Source organism: Salmo trutta, chromosome 19 (genome assembly GCF_901001165.1).
Source record: "Salmo trutta chromosome 19, fSalTru1.1, whole genome shotgun sequence".
Classification (NCBI taxonomy): domain Eukaryota; kingdom Metazoa; phylum Chordata; class Actinopteri; order Salmoniformes; family Salmonidae; genus Salmo; species Salmo trutta.
In genome coordinates, this window is record NC_042975.1 from 7,735,243 (window position 1) to 7,762,427 (window position 27,185).

At 41.2% G+C, this 27,185-nt stretch overlaps 2 protein-coding genes across 3 annotated transcripts in view; one reads left to right on the forward strand and one right to left on the reverse strand.

The window, feature by feature from the left end:
* LOC115155062 (keratin-associated protein 9-1-like) lies at positions 1–25,741 on the reverse strand. The gene is made up of 3 exons (XM_029701854.1): positions 25,733–25,741; positions 18,511–19,614; positions 1–18 (listed from the first exon to the last, which is right to left on the reverse strand). The coding sequence occupies exons 1-3, from the start codon at positions 25,739–25,741 to the stop codon at positions 1–3; spliced, it is 1,131 nt and encodes a 376-aa protein (XP_029557714.1).
* LOC115153919 (teneurin-2) overlaps positions 6,329–27,185 on the forward strand; it is a 363,296-nt gene continuing 342,439 nt past the window's right edge. The window contains exon 1 of one of the 2 annotated variants that reach the window (XM_029699598.1): positions 6,329–6,655. The gene's annotated coding sequence lies outside the window, so the exon portion shown is untranslated. The remainder of the gene's footprint in view (positions 6,656–27,185) is intronic. The other variant, XM_029699599.1, reaches the window with a different exon arrangement.

The following is a 27,185-nucleotide window of genomic DNA, read 5'->3' on the forward strand; positions in this document are numbered from 1 at the left end:
TTACTTTGATTGTGTCTCCTGGAACACAAAAACAGTTTGTAGAGAACAGGTAAACACATGAGATCAATACCTCATATATAACATGTTGTCAATCGAATATAGTAATTGACTCATCTGCTACAGATACAAGCAGCTCTTTGGATTTCAAATATGATTCAATGTCCCCCCTCTTGACGGCAGAGAGAAAATAATAAAAATACAATTAAAGTACATTTCCTGCAATTCTACATATTGTGCCAAAAACAACGAAAACTTTACAGTTTTAAAGCAAGTTTTCTGCAGTTGTACACATTTTACTGTTTTAAAGCAACTTTTCTGCAATTTTCCACAATTTGCCATGGGGCAAATGTTTTTTTTCTTCTCAATTTTATAACAAATTCAATGCAATTCTACTCATTTTGACATGGGGCAGAGGGACAACATTTTTGTTTTACAGCTAATTCCCTGCAATTCTACACACTTTAGCATGACTTATGCCCAGTGTTGGAAAAAGTACCCAATTGTCATTCTTGAGTAAAAGTAAAGATATCTTAAAAGAAAATGACACAAGTAAAAGTGAAAGTCACCCAGTTAAATACTACTTTAGTAAAAGTCTAAAAGTATTTGGTTTTAAATGTACATAAGTATCACAAGTAAAAGTTTAAATCTTTTCAAATTCCTCATATTAAGTAAACCAGACGCCACGATTTTCTTGATTTCTAAATTTATGGATAGCCAGGGGCACACTTCAACACTCAGACATCATTTACAAACGAAGCATTTGTGTTTAGTGAGTCTGCCAGATCAGAGGCAGTAGGGATGACCAGAGATGTTCTCTTGATAAGTGTGTGAATTAAACAATTTTCCTGTCCTGCTAAGCATTCAAATGTAACTAGTAATTTTGGGTGTCAGGGACAATGTAAGTAGTAAAAAGTACATTATTTTCTTTAGGAATGTAGTGGAGTAAAAGTAAAAGTTTTCAAAAATATAATTAGTAAAGTAAAGTACAGATACACCAAAAAATGACTTATGAAGTACTTTAAAGTATTTTTACTTAAGTACTTTACACCACTGCTTATGCCATGTTAATGATATCTGAGTGAGAGTGGCTAACAACATCAATGGGGCCTCCCTGGAGGTCAGTGCCCCTGGGCTGACATGGCTAATTGAGTGACTGTCAGAGAGTGACATAACAAGATGTCAGTCACTGATGCACAACACAAATGTCGAACTTGCACCTTGTGTATTTTACTATTCTAATTCAACAGGAAGTTGAGACCCCGACTGAGTTCCTATTTTTTCTTTGTTGCCTGGATTTAAATATGCCTGGATTTAAATATGCCTGGATTTAAATATCACTGTGTCTTAAAAAGTACAGTGCATTTGGAAAGCATTCAGATCCCTTGACTTTTTCCACATTTTGTTACGTTACAGTCTTATTCTAAAATGGATTTTCTTTTTTAAATACAGTGAGGGAAAAAACTATTTGATCCGCTGTTGATTTTGTACGTTTGCCCACTGACAAAGAAATGATCAGTCTATAATTTTAATGGTAGGTTTATTTGAACAGTGAGAGACAGAATAACAACAAAAAATCCAGAAAAACACATGCCAAAAATGTTATAAAAGGATTTGCATTTTAATGGGGGAAATAAGTATTTGACCCCTCTGCAAAACATGACTTAGTACTTGGTGGCAAAACCCTTGTTGGCAATCACAGAGGTCAGACGTTTCTTGTAGTTGGCCACCAGGTTTGCACACATCTTAGGAGGGATTTTGTCCCACTCCTCTTTGCAGATCTTCTCCAAGTCATTAAGGTTTCGAGGCTGACGTTTGGCAACTCGAACCTTCAGCTCCCTCCACAGATGTTCTATGGGATTAAGGTCTGGAGACTGGCTAGGCCACTCCAGGACCTTAATGTGCTTCTTCTTGAGCCACTCCTTCTACCCCCCCCCCCCTTAAAAGATTTAGATGCACTATTGTAAAGTGGTTGTTCCACTGGATATCATAAGGTGAATGCACCAATTTGTAAGTCACTCTGGATAAGAGCGTCTGCTAAATGACTTAAATGTAAATGTAAATGTTACCTTGGCCGTGTGTTTTGGGTCATTATCATGCTGGAATTCCCATACACGACCCATTTTCAATGCCCTGGCTGAGGGAAGGAGGTTCTCACCCAAGATTTGACGGTACATGGCCCCGTCCATCGTCCCTTTGATGCGGTGAAGTTGTCCTGTCCCCTTAGCAGAAAAACACCCACAAAGCATAATGTTTCCACCTCTGTGTTTGACGGTGGGGATGGTGTTCTTTGGGTCATAGGCAGCATTCCTCCTCCTCCAAACACGGCGAGTTGAGTTGATGCCAAAGAGCTCCATTTTGGTCTCATCTGACCACAACACATTCACCAGTTGTCCTCTGAATCATTCAGATGTTCATTGGCAAACTTCAAACGGGCATGTATATGTGCTTTCTTGAGCAGGGGGACCTTGTGGGCGCTGCAGGATTTCAGTCCTTCACGGCGTAGTGTGTTACCAATTGTTTTCTTGGTGACTATGGTCCCAGCTGCCTTGAGATCATTGACAAGATCCTCCCATGTAGTTCTGGGCTGATTCCTCACCGTTCTCATGATCATTGCAACTCCACGAGGTGAGATCTTGCATGGAGCCCCAGGCCGAGGGAGATTGACAGTTCTTTTGTGTTTCTTCCATTTGCGAATAATCGCACCAACTGTTGTCACCTTCTCACCAAGCTGCTTGGCGATGGTCTTGTAGCCCATTCCAGCTTTGTGTAGGTCTACAATCTAGTCCCTGACATCCTTGGAGAGCTCTTTGGTCTTGGCCATAGTGGAGAGTTTGGAATCTACACAAATTTTTCTGGATGTTTTTGTTGTTATTCTGTCTCTCACTGTTCAAATAAACCTACCATTAAATTATAGACTGATCATTTCTTTGTCAGTGGGCAAACGTACAAAATCAGCAGGGGATCAAATACTTTTTTCCCTCACTGTAATTATCATCAATCTACATACAATACCCCATGATGACAAAGCAAAAACAGGTTTCTAGAATTGTTTGCAATTGTATTAAAAATAAACAACTGAAATATCACATTTACATAAGCATTCAGACACTTTACCCAGTACTTTGTTGAAGCACCTTTGGCAGCGATTACAGCCTCGAGTCTTCTTGGGTGTGATGCTAGAAGCTTGGCACACCTTGGATGGGGAGTGTTGCCGCACAGCTATTTTCAGGTCTCTCCAGAGATGTTTGATCAGGTTCAAGTCCAGGCTCTGGCTGGGCCACTCAGGGACTTGTTGCAAAGCCACCCCTGTGTTGTCTTGGCTGTATGCTTAGGCTCGCTTAGGGTTGTATTCCTGTTGGAAAGTGAACCTTCAACCCAGTCTACGGTCCTAAGCATCTGGAGCAGGTTTTCATCAAGGATCTTTCTGTACTTTGCTCCGTTCATCTTTCCCTTGATCCTGACTAGTCTCCGAGTCCATGCCGCTGAAAAACAGCTCCACGGCATGATGCTGCCACCACCATGCTTCACCGTAGGGATGGTGCGAGGTTTCCTCCAGACGTGACGCTTGGCATTCAGGCCAAAGAGTTCCGTCTTGGTTTCATCAGACCAGAGAATCTTGTTTCTTATGGCCTGAGTGTCTTTCGGTGCCTTTTGGCAAACTCCAAGCAGGCTGTCATGTGCCTTTTACTGAGGATTGGCTTCCATATGGCCCCTGTACCATAATGGCCTGATTGGTGGAGTCCTGCAGAGATGGTTGTCCTTCTGGAAGGTTCTCCCATCTCTAAAGAGGAACTCTGGAGCTCTGTCAGAGTAACCATCGAGTTCTTGGTCACCTCCCTGACCAAGGCCCTTCTTCCCGATTGCTCAGTTTGGCCGGGTGGCCAGCTCTAGGAAGAGTCATGGTGGTTCCACATTTCTTCCATTTAAGAATATTGGATGCCACTGTGTTCTTGGGGACCTTCAATGCTGCAGAAATGTTTTGGTACCCTTCCCCAGATATGTGCCTCGACACAATCCTGTCTTGGAGCTCTATTTTCAATTCCTTCGACCTCATGGCTTGGTTTTTGCTCTGATATGCACTGTCAACTGTGGGACCTTATATAGACAGTTCTGTGTCTTTCCAAATCATGTCCAAATCAATTGAATTTACCAGAGGGGGACTCCAATCGTGCAAGAAACATCTCAAGCATCATCAATGGACGACAGGATGCACCTGAGCGCAAACCTGTTTTCGCTTTGTCATTATGGGGTATTGTGTGTAGATTGATGAGGAAAAACAATAATTGAATCGATTTTAAAATAAGGCTGTAACGTAACAATATGTGGAAAAAAGTCAAGGGGTCTGAATACTTTCCGAATGCACTGTACGTCCAGCTGACCTACAATAAACCAGTTTGACCTGAGAGTGGGAGATAAAGTTGAGAAGAACATCAAAACAAGTCTTTGAAGTGACTTCCACCTTGGGGGGGAAATTAGCTCCCCCCTACCCGGAGCCTGTAACCCTCACACCTCTCTGTCCCTCCTGTTAATCTGTCCTGCCTCTTATCTGCGTTACTGCGCCTCAGGTCATCGGACAGCATTGAGATGATCTATCCTCATGATGACGATTGTCCATGGAGACATTTGCAGCCCCGATGTGCTTAAACCGCAACTGCTAATCTCTGACAGTGCGACAGCAATTTTAATAACGTCCTGGACAGACACTGATTTGCTTCTAACACGCTTGTTAAAAACGCCACATGGCGGCCATCATCCCTCTTGGCCCTTTGTGATCTGAGCTTAATTGAAAAGAAAAGCAAAATACAGACTTGATCTTTTCGTTGTCACCATTTTAATTAGAGGGTGGAATGACTGTGCATTCGTCTGTGTGGCCAATTGGCTGTAAGGCATGGATTGCTAATAAGATAGCAGTAATTTGTTGTCTGCACCACAAACAATCAGTCAAACAATACAACATAAAAGGCAAACTAAGAGCTTCCAATGCAACCCTGATTACTAACGTGACCAGTAAAAAAGCAATTATTTTTGGTTTAAATTTTGGGGCCTATTAAAATCTCATTAATGGAATGATTTTTTTGTTACTCCAATGAGAATTTAAATATATCTATGCCTATCCATTAATCCCATAGTTTATCCACTCTTCAAGGACATCTATCACTGGCATATTACTTTAAATAAGTTAGTATTTGTTTTCATCTTTCAGTAATTATAAGTGATACAAGTTTATCTATGTCATCTAATATCCCTCTGTAAACACTAATGCAATCCCGAATAGAAAATAGAAAAGCAGGGGGTAGTTCAATTGCAATACTTCATGGACACAGTGACAGGAATCCTTATGGTGGACATATTAATTGTGCATTTTGGTCCAAAATTGAGGAGAATATTGATCAGTGGGAGTTGAGACTGTCCGTTATTTATGATCCTGCAGTAAAGCCAAAGGACCTCCCTCCCCTCTCTTTATGAATCATTTAAATCAATATCTCTGTAATGCCTTTGTTCAATTTAATGCATTTATTAAACCTGTGATATATTCGTTTTCACATGTATCTCCACTGTGTGCCAATTGAACACAATCTGTCACTATCAAGGCCGAGACAGGGAGTTTTAGCAATAAAGTCTTCCAGAAAAATTGAGGCTGTTGTTCTCCAGTTTATTTTTTATATTGGCGCTAATTTGACAGATGAAGGTAATGTTTCTGCTCTGTTCTAAACACTGCCCTAAACACATCGCACTCCTGCTACAAACCTGATTGTGTTGATTATGTATACAAAAAAACAGACATTTGCCAGTAAAGCGATTTACAGTAGATAGTGTATACATTTTTGTATTGGTCCCCCATGGGAATCGAACCCTCAACCCTGGCGTTGCAAGCGCCATGCGCTACCAATTGAGCCTGTGGTATCTGGTTTCTTAACCGAAGCCCTGTCCGTTCGACTTGTTTTATGAAGTCCAGTGCGGTAGTGCTAGCTAGCACATCTGCCTCTACTGAGCGTGGGTTTAGTGATTAGTTGACTAGTTGAATCAGGCGTGTTATTATTGGAAGAAATCAAATAAGGGGAACGGATGGGGGTAACGGGAGATGTTTGGGATATTCCGATCTAGATAATAATGTCTTGAATTATATGAAGTATATAGAACAAATGCTTATGTTGCCAATAGTCAGGTCTCAGGACTGCAAAAGTATATTTTACTTTGATCGAAAACCAATTATAGACCTATGCTTCTTCAGTAAGTAAGAGAGACATTGCAATGATTCGATAGATGTCAATGCGTCTCTGGGCTATATAGCCTATACAGTAGATCGACCCTCTCCGCTGAGGATGGTAGATTCCAGCCTGCTTTCAGCTCGATGCGGCTCATACGGGCTCGCGTGCGTTTGTTTACTAGGGAAGCCCGAATACTGACTGTTCTTCAACCTTATCCGCCCATGTCTAGAAGCCCATTCATCGGAGTGAGTCATTAATACTTTAAAGATTATTATATGCTTCTCTATCCTTTACTCTCATAAAAAAAGCTGCATTTTACTGAAAGCAACGAAGCGAAATAAACACTCACGACAGGACCGCGTGTTTCCGGGGGAGACTAAAGTTCTTCATACTGATGCTGTGACAGAACGACGCAGTGAAACCAAGCACGTATTTGTAAAAAGAAGGTAAGAAAGACTCTTCGCTATACTTTTTAAATACAACTTGCTGGGACCAAGATGATTGGTAATGTTATGATATTTTTTTTATCGTGACTGACAGCGTTCTTAGTGTCTCAAATGTATAGGAATGCGCTTATCAGCCATGCAGACTCGGACAGTGTGGTGCTGATGGGGCAGGTTATTGTGATGCGGAGAAACCCAATAGCAGTTCAATGTCGTGTACACGTGCCCAAGAAAACCCGAATAAGTGGATAAAGCTTTTCATTCGTATATCTTTCACCATACTGTATTGGTTTAACGGGACTAAATCGTGAGTAGCCCCACAGGGCCATTGACCAAGCGAACGACTCCCTGTCATGTATCTGAGCGTTTGTGATTCATGCTGCGTTCTTGCACCACAATCATGAAGACCCAGGTCTATTTACCAAGGTCGCTGTTTTTTACTCCCTCTCAACTTTCAATGGAATCTAGTCTCACTTTATCATTCTTTTCTCCGATATTGATTGCAAACAACCTACAGTCATTTTACGAGTTCAATCGCCATCTATATCCAGAAACATAATCCCCTCTCTCCACAGCCATTCATGTGTTACTGCCCAGAGCAGATGGTTCCGTTCCATTGAACGTCAATAGCCCCATCACGTGACGTCTGAATAACTTTAGTTCTGCGTGAAGGTGCTCTGTCAAGATCATTTGTGTTCAGTCCACTCGTTCTTTTTTTCAGGTACATGATATTGTATTTACACAAACTGTCCCCGTGAATCAAGGACACACAAGTCAGCAGAACTTTTCCACTATAAAGGAGTTAAGTATTTACTAATACATGGGACATTTTAATGCATTCGGTTTAGATCCAGTCTCCTAAGTTTCAGAGATCAATGAAGAGTAGTTCAGTTAACCTTTCCAGTGTTTGTTTACTACACACTTTCTATGGCAGTCTGAAATGCCTCTATTACTGTTGATCAGCCTAGTGTCAGCTTTGTGCCAGTGTCATCATGCAATGGGTTTTTTGAGGTTGAACGGTACTGGCCAGTTATCACCAGCATAGGGAACATTAATCATAACAGCTGTCCAACTTGCAGTGCAGTGCTGAAGTCCAGTCAGAGCTCTTAAAGGGGTAATCCAAGCCCAACAACATCTCTGTGCTAGTGTAGTGCTTTATCGCCAAGAAAACAAGAGGATTACATAAAGGGAGCTTCCACATTAATCCTACCCCCCCCCCCACCCCCACCCCACCTCTTCTTGGCACTTGCTCAGATGAGATTTCACATCCCCCCTATGGTGATTGAGAGCTGGTGGTCTGTGCTCCTGGGCTGAGCTCCATCATACAGTGTCAGCCCTCTGCCATGGTTCACTGGGCATCCCACCTTGGAAAAGAGCAGCAGCACTCCACACACTCCACTCTAGCCAGAGAAGTTTATGCACTTCATGGGTTCCCAAAGAGGCTGTTGATAACTCAGATTAATGTCACCCTTTAAGCTGTTAGAACACACGATCATAATACGCTGGTCCTGGTCACATAAACTAAGCTTGCATAGGAGTGACAACTCCTTTTAATGTAAACAATATGATTACCACAAATGGTGTTATCTTTCTCTTGACCAAGCGACAAGTCTTTACATCCATAAATTCAAATGAGTTCTGCATATTTTAATTTTGTAAGCTACATAGACCTCTGGAATGAAGTAGTGTAGTGACTCTAGTCCACACTCATATGATACACACTGCAGTGCATTGGTTGATTAGTCACTCATATGATACACACTGCAGTGCATTGGTTGATTAGTCACTCATATGATACACACTGCAGTGCATTGGTTGATTAGTCACTCATATGATACACACTGCAGTGCATTGGTTGATTAGTCACTCATATGATACACACTGCAGTGCATTGGTTGATTAGTTATCCTGCTCTGTCTTCTGCTCACACTGATAAAGATGGATACAGTTTGTACAGATACTATCGTCCATGCTACACACTGATAAAGATGGATACAGTATGTTAGATACTATCGTCCATGCTACACACTGATAAAGATGGATACAGTATGTACAGATACTATCGTCCATGCTACACACTGATAAAGATGGATACAGTATGTCAGATACTATCGTCCATGCTACACCTGTGCCTGCTCCCTCAACCAGCATTTTCCATTGCAGTCACATCAGCATGACAGCTTTCTATAAATCACAGCTGATGGTATTGGCATTGTGTGCATGTGGAGATCTCTGTGTGTTGGTGGTGGTATGTTGTACATGTGATGTACATATGTTATCAGTGTGGCCTTTGAATCCCCAGCCTGACAAATGCAGGCATCAAATTCCCTGGTTTGTGCAGATTAGAGGTTTAAGAGATATAGGGTTTGTTCAATATCCTTAATGCATTCGTACAGACGGTAGTGCCAGAATGAGTTCACAGTGCCGTAGTGTTCCGCTCGCTCCCATTTGTTGATAGACATGGGTGACCTGGTGTTTTCCTGTGTGTGAGATCTAAAGGCCCACTTTGTCTGACCTCTCTCCATTTACATGTCTCCACGGCTGACCCATTTATCTACTGTACATACAGTGCATTACTGAATCTTTTTGCCTTATGCTGCTGTTTAATTCATGTGTTAATTTGTTTGGATCGAGTCGACCAGCTCTGCCCTTGGCTTCAGTAGAATATATTGCCTTATTAGTACTTGGGAGGAGGTTGATCAGCATCTCCTGCTCTTATGAATACTTAGATCTTTTGAGTAGCGTTCAACGCCCGTGTTCCCTGCAACGCCCTATCTGTGTTGGTTTCGTAAAGCACGAAGGAGAGGTCTTGACGCAACAGAACAGCCTGATTCGAGTACTTGCAAATAAATAAATAAAATCTTCAATGCTCAACAAGCATTTTTTTTTTCTCCAGATAGTATCTCATTAAATAATTGCAGTATTCATGCTATTAAAATGTTTTTAGCACACACCTTGTTAGACTGTACATTTTAGGCCTGTCAATTTAGAATGTTTTGGCAATGGAATATTGTCTCAGACATTTTGAACTCAGACATTACCTAAAGAGGCTTTTTAGCTAAGTTATTATATAAACCAGGGGTCTCCAACATGTAGATCGCAAGTTACTAGTAGCTCGCAGCCCACTTATGAGTATCTTGCCAATCAATTCTGAAAGGCTACATAACATTGTTCATGTGTTCCATTGAAAACTGTCAAACATAAATCTCCCGGCTGCTATCCAATCAAAACCACATTCTCGTTATCCCACTGCTGGTTAGCCACTATTGGCATAAAAAGCCAAACGTAACACAATATGTGCCAGTTAATTTCCAGCAATATTGCCCCTGTCTATCACCCTGTATGTAGCCAGTTAGTGAGTACGGTTACATGCAAACAATAATGCGATTAAAGTGTACAGTAGTCGGATTAATATAAATGACTTTCTTCCACAACCTTATCAATTAAATATTAACTGCAAAGTAGGCTTTCTCTGACAAAACTATACCATGATTATTTGTATCAATTGGGTGGCGATTGTTTTGCAAGCTCTACCATGACATGTGCTGCAGCAGTAGGCCTAACAGCAGAAACACCGCCAGACCGGCACATTCCACATTGCGCAATTAAAGGGGAATTACACTCAAAAATCGAAATGAGTCATCTTCTGATGTGATTTAAGCATGGACATGGACTCAGAACATCCATGCTGGTTGTTTACTCTATGTATAATTGTAATATTGAGAGTAGAAAACAGAAGGGAGAAAAAAAAATGAGAATGAACACAGATTTCAGGTAAATACCTATAGTTGTTTATTAACCATAATTTGACCAGGTAAATTGTACACCAAGGACCCAGTGAAGAGTTGCAGGGGAGAAGAGAAGAATGTACCCATAAAAAATAAGTAGCTCTCATGCTAGACGCCTGATATAAACTGTTGTATTTCTGCACAGTCAAGTGTTTCCTTGACGGGAATTGAAACATACTGTAGTCTAAATTAATACGAGTGCAATCAATTATCCAGTTCTAGAATACTCCAAGTTCTAAATAACTCCTCAACGAACATTGATTTCTGGTTCTGCCGGTCTCACTCCCTAGCTGCTGCCGCTCCACTGGAATTATTGAACTTTTACAGCTGAATCTTTTTTATGATATTTCCTTTTCATAGACAAGTCCAGTGACAGAGGATATGCTTTTTAAACCAGCTAAATATTTAACTATATGCTTTTAGGCTGACGGATCGTATTTTTAAGAGACATATTTTAGGACTTAAAATTCCTCAAGATGGATAAAGTTGGTCGCTTTTTGGACGGATGGTGAATCAATTTGACGTGTTGCAAATTAACATGCTCTCTATTCAGAATGGCCTTGTCCCGATTGTATTACACTGTACAGCTCACTGGAGGCTGGTGGGAGGAGCTATAGGAGGACAGGCTTATTGTAATGGCTGGAATGGAATTAATTTAACAGTATCAAACACGTCAAACGTATGGGAACCACATGTTTGACCCTGTTCCATTTATTCCATTCCAGCTATTACAATGTTCCGTCCTCCTATATCTCCTCCCACCAGCCTCCACTGGCACAGCTGGTGTTAATGAACATACTGTACTGAGCTTATTTAGTCTAGTCAGAATTGAACCTGTTCAATTCACTGGACAGCCTTTGTGCCCCTGAAGCCAATGAAAATCCACATGTATTCAGAATGAGAGAATCAAGTAGCTTTATTTTAGTCCACTCTCCATCTTAACCCCTCTAATGTACTGTACATGCCTTATCAGTCAAGGAAATTACCCACAAATTGTAATTATAGTCTGAAGAAACGTTGTATTAATGAATTTGAACATTATGTTTTTACTCTAACGAGACAATCAAAGAGGTTTGTGTTAATGTGTGGCGCTGGAAATTATGCACTGTCATGCTGGGTGTTTTTTCTTCTAGTTCTTCCCTACCCAGAGGGAGCAGTGAGCACTCAGCACTGATCAGAATTCATTTAAAAAATAACTCTTTTACTGTCCCATACACCGGAAAGGTGCAGTGATATGTGTTGTTTTTACAGGGTCAGCCTTAGAAGTGCGGCGCCCCTGGAGCAAATTAAGTGCCTTGCTCAAGAGTACATCGACCAGCGACCATTCATTTACTGACCCAATGCTACAGTATACAGACAGGATCTAGCCTCCAACTACCCGCTTCCCACTACACACTGAGTGACTGCACAGCGCTGTACAGAATTAGATATGGTAGAAATAATTGCTTTGATATTAATCAAAAAGGGAAAATGTCAAGTTTAAAGGGATAGTTCATGAAAAATCTATATTTGGGTCAAATTACCCTTAGCTTCAGTTGTCTGAAGGCCCATGGTGACCGGTATCCACAGTAATCCATTATTTACTTCTGGCAACAGCCTGGAGTTAGCGTATTAGCATTGTCAGATTTCAAGAATGGAAACAGCCGAACCGATGTTAACAAAGCTGCACTGCAAACCGACACTTTCTCCAATTATTATGTTATGTTTTTTTACATGCATAATGCTGAAATAAATGCTGCAATTTGGAAATTTAACTATTTCCCTGCGTAACCACAGCATCTGTAGATAAAAGATACCTTTTAATAGAAAATTACTCAAATAAAAGTGAAAGTCACCCAGTAAAATACTACTTGAGTAAAAGTCTAAACGTATTTGGGTTTTAAATATACTTAAGTATCAAAAGTAAAAGTATAAATAATTTCAAATTCCTTTAAGCAAATGTATGGATAGCCAGGGGCACACTTCAACACTCAGACATCATTTACAAATGAAGCATTTGTGTTTAGTGAGTCTGCCAGATCAGAGACAATAGGGATGACCAGAGATGTTCTCTTGATAAGTGTGTGAATTGGACCATTTTCCTGTCATTCAAAATGTACTTTTGGGTGTCAGGGAAAATGTATGGAGTAAAAACTGCATTCTTTTTTTTATGAATGTTGTGGAGTATAAGTAAAAAAGTATTTGGGTTTTAAATATAGCCTTCCCTGTAGCTCAGTTGGTAGAGCATGGTTTTTGCAACGCCAGGGTTGTGGGTTCGATTCCCACGGGGGGCCAGCACAGGAAAAAAAATAAAAAAATGTATGAAATGAAATGTATGCATTCACTACTGTAAGTCGCTCTGGATAAGAGCGTCTGCTAAATGACTAAAATGTAAAATGTAAAAGTTGTAAAAAATATAGATAGCAATAAATAACTACTTAAGTATTACTTTAAAATATTTTTACATAAGTACTTTACGCCACAGCTGTGAAGAAACCATTAACATATTCATCGAGTATCAACGCTACCAAACCTAGTTTGAAATGTTTTTGACAAAGTTTCGGGCTTGCAGTGCAGCTTTACTAACATCGGTTTCACTGTTTCCATTCATTAAATCTAACAATGCTAATATGCTAATCCGTGGGCCTTCAGACAACTGAAGGGAAGGGTAATTTCACCCAAATATAGATTTTGCATGAACTATCCCTTTAAGCTTGACATTTTCCTCTGGTTAATATGAATGTAATTATTTCTACCATATCTAATTCTGTACAGCGCTGTGCAGTCACACAGTGTGTAGTGGGAGGAGGGTAGTTGGAGGCAAGGCCCCTGTCTGTATACTTTAGTTAGTAAGTACACGATCTAAATGAATTCAGATCAGTGCTGAGTGCTCACTGCTCACTTGGCCTCTGGGCAGAAGAGAAGCAGGAGTAGAAACACGTAGCATGACGGTGCATCATTTCCACATTAACACTAGAGTTGTTAAGGTGTTTCAATGGAAGGATCATGTTCTTCTATGGAAAATATGGAATGTCACGGGTTACCACAGTGACTTATCTTTTCTCATTTAGTGTTTTCAGTAGGCGTAGGTTGTTGTGCAGCGGTCAGATAAATGAAGGGTCACGTCAGAGAATCATGTTGTCTGATGTTTGTCCATTTCTTCGAAGGTACGTATTTTTTTTGTCTGAAGGTCGGGGGGGGGGGGCAAGGGAGTTATTAGGTAGGCGGCACTATGTACAGATATGAGGAGCGATTGTAGTGTGTGTGTGTGAGAGAGGTTAATGGGGACAGTGGACTTTGTTCTTGTTGAAAATACAGTGTCTGTGAAGCAGGCAGGTGCTGAGGAGGCTGAGAGGTAGCATGATATGGATATATATGTATGTTTAGCAGTGAGACGGAAAACAAAGGTAGAACAGGAGTAAATAAATAGTTCTGATGCTGTCGTTTTATATCTTAAGCTACTCAATGCCATATCTAAAGCCTTAATAATAATAATACCCTAGAGGTTAAGAGAGTTGTGCCAGTAACCAGAAGGTCACTGGTTCAAATCTGTGAGCCGACTAGTTGAAACATCTGTCGACGTGCCCTTGAGCAAGGCACTTAACCCGAATCGCACTGGATAAGAGCGTCTGCGAAATGTTTAAAGTGTTATTCAAGGAGCTCTGGTTAAAAGTACTTATTTCTTTCCATGTTAAAGCATACCATTCAGCCACAAGAGCATTAGTGAGGTCGTGCACTGATGTTGGGCGATTAGGCCTGGCTCGCAGTCGGCGTTCCAATTAATCCCAAAGGTGTTTGATGGGGTTGAGGTCAAGGTTCTGTAATGGCCAGTCAAGTTCTTCCACACCGATCTCAATAAACTATTTCTGTACAGACCTCGCATTGTCCTGCTGAAACAGGAAAGGGCCTTCCCCAAACTGTTGCCACAAAGTTGGAAGCACAGAATCATCTAGAATGTCGTTGTATGCTGTAGTGTTAAGATTTCCCTTCACTGGAACTTAGGGGCCTGAACCATGAAAAACAGCCCCAGACCATTATTCCTCCTCCACCAAACTGTACAGTTGGCACTATGCATTGAGGCAGGTAGCATTCTCCTGGCATCTGCCAAACCCAGATTTTTCCGTCGGACTGCCAGATGGTGAAGCGTGATTCATCACTCTAGAGAACGTGTTTCTACTGCTACATAGTCCAATGGCGGCAAGCTTTACACCACTCCCACGACACTTGGCATTGTGCACGGTGATCTTAGACTTGTGTTCGGCTGTTCGGCCATGGAAACCCATTTCATGAAGCTCCCAACGAACAATTATTGTGCTGACGTTGCTTCCAGAGGTAGTTTGGAACTCTCTAGTGAGCGTTGCAAGCCGAGGACAAATTCTTTTTACGCGCTTCAGCACTCAGCGGTCCCATTCTATGAGCTTGTGTGGCCTACCACTTCGAGGCTGAGCCGTTGTTGCTCGGAGAGCCGTTGTTGCTCGGAGACGTTTCCACTTCACAATAAAAGCAGTTACAGTTGACCAGGGAAACTCTAGCAGGGCAGAAATTTGACAAAATCAACCTGTTGGAAAGGTACCACGTTTAAAAGTCATTGAGCTCTTCTGCAAGGCTATTCTACAGCCAATGTTGGTCTATGGAGATTGCATGGCTGTGTGGTCGATTTTCTACACCTGTCAGTAACGGATGTGACTGAAATAGCCGAATCCACTGATTTAAGGGATGTCCACATACTTTTGTATATATAGTGTATTTTCAAATTTCTCTCCCTCATTAGGGAGGATAATGAAAGTTCACAGAAATAACAAGTAAAGATAAACATATCAATTTGTTATAGTGTTTTTACTGACCATCAATTTTGTTTGAATTATTAAGTGATTAAAACTCAAAATTCCATTACCAAATTGGTAATGGAAATGTCCTAATAATCTGTAACGGAATTTCTGCATTTGAATTGGCTAGTAGTCACTAACCACAGTTGGGTTCACAAGTTTGGACAGTACAGCACTGTAGAGTACATTAATGTAGAGTATAGTACAGCACTGTAGAGTACATTAATGTAGAGAATAGTACAGCACTGTAGAGTACATTAATGTAGAGAATAGTACAGCACTGTAGAGTACATTAATGTATAGTACAGCACTGTAGAGTACATTAATGTACAGCACTGTAGAGTACAGTAATGTAGAGAATAGTACAGCACTGTAGAGTACATTAATGTAGAGTATAGTACAGCACTGTAGAGTACATTAATGTAGAGTATAGTACAGCACTGTAGAGTACATTAATGTAGAGAATAGTACAGCACTGTAGAGTACAGTAATGTAGAGTATAGTACAGCACTGTAGAGTACATTAATGTAGAGTATAGTACAGCACTGTAGAGTACATTAATGTACAGCACTGTAGAGTACAGTAATGTACAGCACTGTAGAGTACATTAATGTATAGTACAGCACTGTAGAGTACATTAATGTACAGCACTGTAGAGTACAGTAATGTAGAGAATAGTACAGCACTGTAGAGTACATTAATGTAGAGTATAGTACAGCACTGTAGAGTACATTAATGTAGAGTATAGTACAGCACTGTAGAGTACATTAATGTAGAGTATAGTACAGCACTGTAGAGTACATTAATGTAGAGAATAGTACAGCACTGTAGAGTACAGTAATGTAGAGTATAGTACAGCACTGTAGAGTACATTAATGTAGAGTATAGTACAGCACTGTAGAGTACATTAATGTACAGCACTGTAGAGTACAGTAATGTACAGCACTGTAGAGTACAGTAATGTAGAGTATAGTACAGCACTGTAGAGTACATTAATGTAGAGTATAGTACAGCACTGTAGAGTACATTAATGTAGAGTATAGTACAGCACTGTAGAGTACAGTAATGTAGAGTATAGTACAGCACTGTAGAGTACATTAATGTAGAGTATAGTACAGCACTGTAGAGTACATTAATGTACAGCACTGTAGAGTACAGTAATGTAGAGTATAGTACAGCACTGTAGAGTACATTAATGTAGAGAATAGTACAGCACTGTAGAGTACAGTAATGTAGAGTATAGTACAGCACTGTAGAGTACATTAATGTATAGTACAGCACTGTAGAGTACATTAATGTACAGCACTGTAGAGTACAGTAATGTAGAGTATAGTACAGCACTGTACAGTAGAATTCAGTGCAGTACACAGTAGAGCACACTAGAGTTGAGTACTCTAATTAACTGTACTGAACTGTTCTGTACTCTATTGTACTGTATTCTACTGAGCTGTACTGTATTCTTCTGAGCTCTACTGTACTTTATTCTACTGAGCTCTACTGTACTCTACTGAGCTCTACTGTATTTTACTGAGCTGTACTGTACTGTACTCTACTGAGCTCTACTGTATTCTACTGAGCTGTACTGTACTGTACTCTACTGAGCTCTACTCTACTGTACTGTATTCTACTGTACTGTATTCTACTGAGCTCTACTATGCTGTACTGTATTCTACTGAGCTCTTGTGTACTGTATTCTACTGTACTGTATTCTACTGAGCTCTACTATGCTGTACTGTATTCTACTGAGCTCTACTGTACTCTACTGAGCTCTACTGTATTCTACTGAGCTCTACTGTATTCTACTGAGCTGTACTGTACTGTACTCTACTGAGCTCTACTCTACTGTACTGTATTCTACTGTACTGTATTCTACTGTACTGTATTCTGCTGTACTGTATTCTACTGAGCTCTACTGTACTGTATTCTACTGTACTGTATTCTACTGAGCTCTACTGTACTCCACTGAGCTGTACTGTGATGTACAAACTTGTGAAACATAAACGTCTATGATTGGTTCAGATTTGGTCCGAACCAACCAAATTTGGTCTTGTTTGGGGGCAGAGCTCATTAATATAATAGCCAGTGTGTAGAATAAACCCACATATGCAAATTATAATTTGCATATATCTACTTTTTTGTGTACATATTTAAGATTGCCATTCATATCCATAATGATGCATTTCTGTGTGGTACAGAGCAGGGACCCATGATAAAATCCATTACCACAATTCCATTACCAGGTGTCAATCCACTTCACTTACTGTAGTTCAACAACCAAAATACATTTTTTCAAAGTCAATGTCTCATGTCATAGCTGATACCCTGTTCTTTCTGCAGACATCGTTGAATCATAATTCAAAGCAGATTTTTACGTTTTTGGAAAAAATTGACACATAAAAAAAATAACAGAGGGAGATTTTGCTAAAATTCTATTAGCAAACTTTGCATCTGCACACAGTTCTCCCGCTAAATGTGTTTTTACAAAATGTTCAGTGTAAATTGTTAAAAGTAGTCAGAGTTTGTATGGTCTGATAAACTTAGAAAATCAATGCTTTTTCTTTGGCATAGATTTTAATTGAAAAAAATCTGAGTCTCAGAGCAATTCATGGGGCTCCCGTGTGGCGCAGCGGTCTAAGGCACTGCATCTCAGTGCTAGAGGCGTCACTACACACCCTGGTTCGATTTCGGGCTGTATCACAACCGGCCGTGATTGGAAGTCATGTAGAGCGGCGCACAATTGGCCCGGTGTAGGGTTTGGCCGGGGTAGACCGTCATTGTAAATAAGAATTTGTTCTTAACTGACTTGCCTAGTTAAATAAAGGTATGTGTATATATATATATATATATATATATATATATATATATATATATATATATATATATATTAGCACTTTATCATATTAAGCTTTTGTGAAGAACATGTACATTTGACTTTGAAGCAATTTCACAGTGGCAGAGGGGGTCAAACATGTTTTATATATATATATATATATATTGGGGCAGGTGTAGGCTATATATATATATATATATATATATCCTACACTTGATACATGTTTGACCCCCTCTGCCACTGTGAAATTGCTTCAAAGTCAAATGTACATGTTCTTCACAAAAGCTTAATATGATAAAGTGCTAATACAAGATGTAAAAAGTACTTGTAGTTAAACTGAAGTGTTTGTCAGTGGGTTTGATTTAGAAAGACTAATTGGAGAAATGCCAATAAGTCATTGGAGCTGTGACAGGGCCTGGCATTAACAGTACTCACCCTAGAGGACCTGACATTCCCTGCCAGCTGGGGGAGACACTGGGTCTGGAGACACTGGGTGGGGAGACACTGGGTGGGGAGACACTGGGTCTGGAGACACTGGGTGGGGAGACACTGGGTGGGGAGACACTGGGTGGGGAGACACTGGGTGGGGAGACACTGGGTCTGGAGACACTGGGTCTGGAGACACTGGGTGGGGAGACACTGGGTCTGGAGACACTGGGTGGGGAGACACTGGGTCTGGAGACACTGGGTCTGGAGACACTGGGTGGGGAGACACTGGGTCTGGAGACACTGGGTCTGGAGACACTGGGTCTGGAGACACTGGGTGGGGAGACACTGGGTGGGGAGACACTGGGTCTGGAGACACTGGGTGGGGAGACACTGGGTGGGGAGACACTGGGTCTGGAGACACTGGGTCTGGAGACACTGGGTGGGGAGACACTGGGTGGGGAGACACTGGGTCTGGAGACACTGGGTCTGGTGACACTGGGTGGGGAGACACTGGGTCTGGAGACACTGGGTGGGGAGACACTGGGTCTGGAGACACTGGGTGGGGAGACACTGGGTGGGGAGACACTGGGTCTGGAGACACTGGGTCTGGAGACACTGGGTCTGGAGACACTGGGTGGGGAGACACTGGGTCTGGAGACACTGGGTCTGGAGACACTGGGTGGGGAGACACTGGGTCTGGAGACACTGGGTCTGGAGACACTGGGTGGGGAGACACTGGGTGGGGAGACACTGGGTGGGGAGACACTGGGTCTGGAGACACTGGGTCTGGAGACACTGGGTGGGGAGACACTGGGTCTGGAGACACTGGGTGGGGAGACACTGGGTCTGGAGACACTGGGTGGGGAGACACTGGGTGGGGAGACACTGGGTGGGGAGACACTGGGTCTGGAGACACTGGGTCTGGAGACACTGGGTGGGGAGACACTGGGTGGGGAGACACTGGGTGGGGAGACACTGGGTGGGGAGACACTGGGTCTGGAGACACTGGGTCTGGAGACACTGGGTGGGGAGACACTGGGTCTGGAGACACTGGGTCTGGAGACACTGGGTGGGGAGACACTGGGTCTGGAGACACTGGGTCTGGAGACACTGGGTGGGGAGACACTGGGTCTGGAGACACTTCTGATGGCGTTACAGTTAAGTCATTAGGAGAGGCTCCCTGACCTGAGAACCGGTTTAGGGCCACACAATGTGACTGTGCCCCAATTGATTGTGTCCTCCGTGTATAAAAAAAAAAAGAAGCACAGCACAGGAATAGATGCTTGATACACATACCTCTGTGTTGGTCCAACTCAGTCATGTGACCTCATATAACACTGCTCTTCTGACTCTCACTGTCTACTTTGCTGCATCATCATGTACATTCATCCTCTTTGGTCCAATGCACAATGTAGTTCTACTCCAATCGGATTGTCTCCTGCCGCCGTGACTGTGTATTTCTCAGTCTCTTTGAAAGGGCCACTAATCCTAGATGTTTTTTTGTGATGTTCCATAGACTGCTTTGCAGAAAGCCATGTTGCGCTGGCCTCTCGTTACAAAAACAATGACAAATCAAGGAAAAGTAGTTGTAGTTGTAGTCCAAAGAGAGCATCATACACTGAGTGGACAAAACATTATGAACACCTGGTCTTTCCATGACATGGACTGACCAGGTGAATCCAGGTGAAAGATATGATCCTTATTGATGTCACTTGTTAAATCCACTTAAATCAGTGTAGATGAAGGGGAGGAGACAGGTTAAAGAATGATTTTTAAAGCCTTGAGACAATTGACACATGGATTGTGTATGTGTGCCATTCAGAGGGTGAATGGGCAAGACAAAATATTTAAGTGCCGTTGAACAGGGTATGGTAGTAGGTGCCAGATGTACCGGTTTGTGTCCTAAACGCTGCTTGGTTTTTCACACTCAACAGTTTCCCGTGTGAATCAAGAATGGTCCACCATCCAAAGGACATCCAGCCAATTTGACACAACTGTGGGAAACATTGGAGTCAACATGGGCCAGCATCCCTGTGGAACGCTTTCGACACCTTGTAGAGTCCATGCCCCGATGAATTGAGGCTGTTCTGAGAGCAAAAGGGATACAACTCAATATTAGGAAGGTGTTCTTAATGTTTTGTACACTCAGTGTGTATCATTACATAACACTTTTTAAGTTGATCAATATTCAGTCATATGTTTAATGAGTTTTATGATCCATGCCAAATGAGTTAAATGCAGGTTTCAAGTTCTTTGGAAGATTCATTCCTGTTATACACTCATAACATCTCACCTCTTTCTCTGTCTCTTCTCTCTTTCAGTACACACACATCCTTTCCTCTCTGTCTGTGTCTTCCCTCTCTCTCTCTCTCTCTCTCTCTCTTGTCTTTGCAGTCTGACTCGTTTGCTGTGTGACAGGCTTTTAGGGGAGAGGATTTGTCAGATTAACCAGGGCCACCCCATCATCGGCGCCATCCCCAGTAAGGCGTCTGCCTGCCTGCCGTTTGCCATTGCTGTGCTGGCTGGCACTCCCCTGCTGTGCTGCTTCTCAGTGTCACACATTCACCGGGCCGTTGGAGGCATTGGTATACAGTCTTATCTCCCGCGGTAATAACAGCGCCCACTCAGGCGACTCCATCTCCAAGGCAATTTCCCAACTCACTACCCTGGTTTAGGTGGTCCGAGGAAAGGGTACTCGTGTATGTGTATTTAAATGTTTACTTGTTTATGTATTTATTCACTGTGTTCTTTGGCAAGTTTGTTCGTGCGGGAGCTCCGGCGTGTTAGAGGCAAGTGCTCTGTCAGCCGAGAAACTATCAAAGGTGGATGACATTGAAAAACCTTACCACACACACACACACACACACTCATGTACACACAGGGGTGGGTAGGATACTTTCTAAATGTAATCCATTACAACTACTAGTTACCTGTCTAAAATTGTAATCAGTAATGTAACTTTTAGATTACCCAAACTTAGTAACGTAATCTGATTAGTTTCAGTACCTTTCAGATTACTTTCCCATTAGAAGAAGACAAACATTTATATTACAAATTGAACGACATCTATTGCACGATAAATCAATGTTAAAGTTTACATAGCTGGCAATAAATGGATGTTGCATTTTACTTTATGGGTTGGTTACGTAGGCTTCTTCTAACCCATTGCTTTCTCCTACAGATAATATGATTAGGCTATAACTTTACGTTAAAAAAAACAGTCTGTCAGATTTTCAGTCATTCCAATTAATTTAATAGCCCTTGATCTTCAAGAATAGGACTTGGAAATATGAAAATAAACATTTGCCAAATTGATTTACCTGAGCATAACCCAAAAACGAGGGATTTATTGGCCCTACTTTTGTCACGTTGGCATAAATGATTCGGGAGAAAGGTGTAGGAATGCGTAATAGGGTTTTTTATTAAGCCCAAATTACGGCGTGCCGTGTAAAGGCACGGGGACGTAACAAAACACAGGGTAGAAACCCAAACAAAAGAGTGAGGAGTACCTCGAATAAATAACACAAGCGCACAATGATTAACCCACGGGACAAGACCCGTAATCATCTGCACAATCCACAATGGCATGAAAGCCAAAACGCAGCACAGGTACTCACACGCACCAACGGACATTGTAACAATAATCGACAGGACAATGGTGAACAAAGGGCACACTTATACAAGTACTAATCAATGGGAATAGGGGACAGGTGTGCGTAATGAATGTTCCGGCGGGAACCGTGACAACTCTGTAGTTTAGGATTTTGTTGTCATGGAGAACTGATTGGGTTCACTGCTTAAAGTTGAAAAATAAATTCCACTCTCATGGTAGTGCAACTGAAAAGTGTTATTTTCGTGAGATAAATTTATGCTATATTTGCTACAGGCCTATTGTTTTCGTTTTTGTTGGTGACCTTTTGATAGCTTGATAATTTGCAGTTTTTTAAGTCTATAAAGTTTTGAGGCATGTGTCCTTTTAGGCCTATGAAAATAATAATAATAATCGGCAACAAATTAGATTGAGCAATAAAAGCCACACTCGTTATCTTCTTAAATGAATGTTTTTTTTGACAGTATGTGGAGCACAATACCACGGAGGAGTTTAGAAGGGAGGAAGTCCTCAACCTTTTATGCTATAGGCTGGGATCCACACTATGCAGCTGTTGCAAGAGCGCATTTTCCACTGTCTTGTCCACTGTCTTGTCCCCTGGTCACTAAAACAATGAATGAAAGGCAGCTTAAACTTATTCAATTCAACCATTATTGGGTTAAAATACACATATACATATACAGGTACAAATAGCTAAATGAGAGAGCAGCAGTGTGATTCACATCAATGCGCTATATAGATATCAATAATAAGTGATATCCGTATCGCCCGTAGACGACACCACTGCTGTCATCCTTTACCTCCAAGCGTTTATTCAAGTTGGATAATGTTTGGATGCTGACAGCAGTCGTACCATTGGAAGACATAGTTTGGACTGTAACCTACCAAAACATATTCCTGCTCTTTTCCTGCGATCCATCAAATGCATCATAGTGTGTCATCATAGTGGTCTCTGACTTGTGGTCAGACTCACTCAGACAGAACAAACTTAAACTTGCGCCTTTTTTTCTATGCTGATTTGAATGTCAGTGAGAAAACCGAAATGTGTCAAATAATTTTTGCGCAAACATTCTTTCTGAATTTAAAAGTAATCCTAGAAGTAATCATCTAGTTTTTCAAAAGTATCTCTAATCTGATTACAATATTTATGCTGGTAACGTAACATTTTTTTTTTATTTTTATTTTTTTTTGCAATACGTTATACATGTAATCCTTGACAGACAGACAGACAGACAGACAGACAGACAGACAGACAGACAGACAGACACTAGAAGGACACAGCAGGAACTCTGTGTAGCTGGTTAACATTATTACATTGTTTCTGTTCTTCCTCTCTGAATGGTAAGCCTGGGCCTTGACTTGTTTCCCCAAACAGCAGTAACCAAATAAGATTGGACGCAGTGCTTTTAGATGCTCTGCGTTAAGGAGAGATTGTTGTGATGAGTCATTATGGGTGTGGTGTGCTTTTGCTGGCTGTTGTACTTAGGGCAGTAATTCAGTTGTACTCGTGTGATTAGAAAGTAAAGGATCAGACACTAAGCTCTTGGGTTTAGATTTGGTATGGCAACTCACCGTGGCTGCTCTAGAGCATAAGACCTAAATCAGGAAAGTGAGAGTTAGTTTGTGAAAGCTTTTTTTATCAACACCACTCAAATGTATGAGTAGAGATGGATGCGATAGTATCTAACAGCCTACAGGCAGAGAGGAGAGTCTTTGATCACAGGTGGAGATATTTAATGGTTATATGGCTCTTGTTTACTTTGCATATGGGCCTTTGGATATTACTCTATTCTTCAGCATAACAGCTCAGTCAAAAGCTTAATGTTTGGAACGGGAGGATTTTACTGTGATTGCTCCATTTGGTTTGTAAACTGACTGTCAACATGAAACTAGTTCATCTGTAACAGAGAATTTATGAAAATTGTTTGAATTTCAATGGGGTGTATCGTTACTGTCAGACTGTGTGTGTGTGTGTGTGTGTGTGTATGAGCCTCCCTGTGTCAGTCCATGTAGGAATTGTGATAGTAGAGCCAGATTATCTACAGAACACAATCTACTATCTATCTGTAGAATACATCCTAAATGACTGCTAGATGAAGGACACTTCAATATTTGGTCGCCACATCCGACATTTAATTTCAATCCGCTATATTGGACTACAGAACAAGGTTGACAAGGTAAACAAAAACTGAATTAGTAAACTGAAATAAAAATGTAAATGAAAACATTTGAAAAATGTAAACTATACAGAAACTATCTTTGACTGCAAAATTAACTAAAATAAAATGAAAATCATCAAATTATGTTTAGTTTTATTTTTATTTTTTCTATACTTTTGGCAAAAATCGAATGGGGTTTTCGAGCTTCTGAATTTTGCGGGTAAGTGCTGCCAGGAGATGGCGATGCTTCAAAATAAGCCTAGCTTGTGCATCACTATCACTAGCTATCATTAGCTAACAGGGAAGAATTTTGAGGACAAGCACAGAGCGTGACTGAGCCAAGCTAAAGCAGCTTGGAGCCGTTCGCAATCCACACTGACTAACTTCCAGTCGCTGTCTGATGTGGTGCCGTGCCTTCTCAACCTTGAGGCACACTTGCAGTCAACTACTGTTGCAAGCCAGTTGTCACAGGTCCTCCTGAAGTCACTGTGTGAGCGCTTCGCATGCATACCGAGTCCTCTGGCAGCCAACTTCCATCCAACCTCTGCAGCAGTTTGCCTGATGGCCCAAGTGTGTCTCTGGCACTTCGCTCAACAGAGATGGAGCCACTGATGAGGGAAGCAGAGTCTTTTGTACTTCAGCAAATCCGAGAGTACAGTCCCGCAAGATGCCAGCACGTTGAATACAGCAAGCATCTTCAGAAATATAGCTTCCTCACATCGAAGATTGTGTCTGAGGTCACTGTCTAGCCGGAGGGTCAACCTGACAGGGCATTAAGTGGCCCATGTGAGCTGCGGAAATACCTGGAAGAGGTAAATGTTTAGAGTCCAAAGCGTCCGTGGAGAGAATATTCACTCTGTCATCATGCTTCAGAAACCGAACGACGACCTCTGGAACGCAGTCTTCTTGACGATGAACCAGAATCTCTTGTTTGGTTGAACACGCGCACACTGGCTGTGAACTGATAGATTTGTGAAGAAGTCTTGTATTGCTTATGTTTTTGCTGTTGCAGCTGTTTTTATTAATTTGAAGGGGTTAGATGCATGTTTTAATATTACATAAACATAACACGTCAAATGTGCTATGACTTCATTTGTTGTTTTTTCCTTTTTCTGTCAGATAACGGTAAAGGAACTTGATTCTTCTTACATCTACTAGTAAAGTTAAAGCATTCGATTGGTATAAACATGGGCAAGAGTTTGCTTACACCATATTTCCTGCATAAAGACTGTGTTAGCATGGGCAGCGCCGTTAAGGACTTTCACCATTTTAATTTAGTCAACTGTGCGGGACTTCCAACTTCATTGGCTGATCCCTCTTGATGACCAGTTGGCATGACCTGATGACTCGGTTGGAGTTGTGACATCAGGAGGGATCAGCCAATGAATTTTACTTGTGATGACGAAAATGTACTATTTCAATATGGAGATGACGTCAATGGCGCCGCCCATGCTCTTACAGACGCCATCATTACACAGTTACAGAGATGTTATGTCTATCCAAGTCTATAGTCCTGGCCGATCGCCTTACGTATTACTGCCCCCCAGTGGCAAGAAGTGACGTCCCAAAAAACTAACTATAGGCCAACAACACATACATGACTCCTAGCCTCCCACCCATAGGCTACTTTCTGTCCTTTAAACTTAAACTGAAACTAAATAATATAAACGTTTTTATCAAATAAACAAAATAAAAAAATTGTAAATCATGTCTGAAAACTAACGGAAACTAAACTGAAGATTTAAAAAAATATATAATATAAATAAAAACTAAAATTAAATCACTACTATAATAACCTTGCTGCAGAGATTAATCTTCTGACAGTAAAAGCAATTTGTCTCTCAATTTGTTCAGTTTCCAAAAACGACTATATTATTGTAATACTCTGCTTCTGTGTACGAATCTAATATCTGATTCCCAGTTTTATTTTTATTTTTTACTTGTGAAACACAGTTCCCGAGAAGCACCATGAACAGGATATAAAGTATTTGTTAGTGATAGTGCCATGGCAGATGGGTTGTGGTGAGGGGAGTATTGGGACTCATTTATACAACAGTCAAGTGCTGCATTTAATTGGCTATTTTCCCTCAGTAATGTCAAAAGCCCTAAAATGTCTTGACTGCTCCATAACTTAAGTGGAATCTGATCACACCAGAAGGACATCTTGTTAGGTCTGCAGGGCAATCTTCTGCACAATGGAACGCAGGCCCAGCAATGATGAAATTCTTATCAGTCTACTTGACTACGGCTTACATTATTCCTCCTCCTTCATTTCATATATGTCATATAGGAGTAATAAATTGATTTAATATTATTATAGTAATTCCTGCATGGTGACAGAATGAGATGATGGCATATTCTCTATTAGCAATGTTTAGGGTCACGTGTAGGCTGTCCCCCATTCGGTGTGTGTGAATAAATGTGATTACGTTGCACATGAACTAGTACTGTATACAAGCAACCTGTAGGAGAAAGATAAATGTGATTATGTTGTTTTAATTGTATTTTTATCCCAATTTTTAACTGTAGTTTGAAAGGTTGTAGAAAATCTGCTGATCTTTCTCCTACCGGCTGCTTATATACAGTACTAGTTCATGTTCAACTCAAATAGTTTTTACTTGTCCTCTGGTACCTCATCTTACACATAGTAATTTCTTCATGTTTGATTTCTGTACAAGTCTAGCCTATATGTTTCACATAGGGCACCAGAGCTAGAGGTTACCACATCTATGACATTTTTCCCTGCTGTCACAGACTCTTGGCTTGACCCTGCAGGGTTAAATATCCAATTACCAGACTGGCAGATTTCCTAAAGTGCTTTAGATGGAGTCACATTCTCCCAGGTTGGACACAGAGCTCCTCATTGCAACCCATTTGCATGCTGGGAGAGTTTCAGGGCTGATAAAAATGGC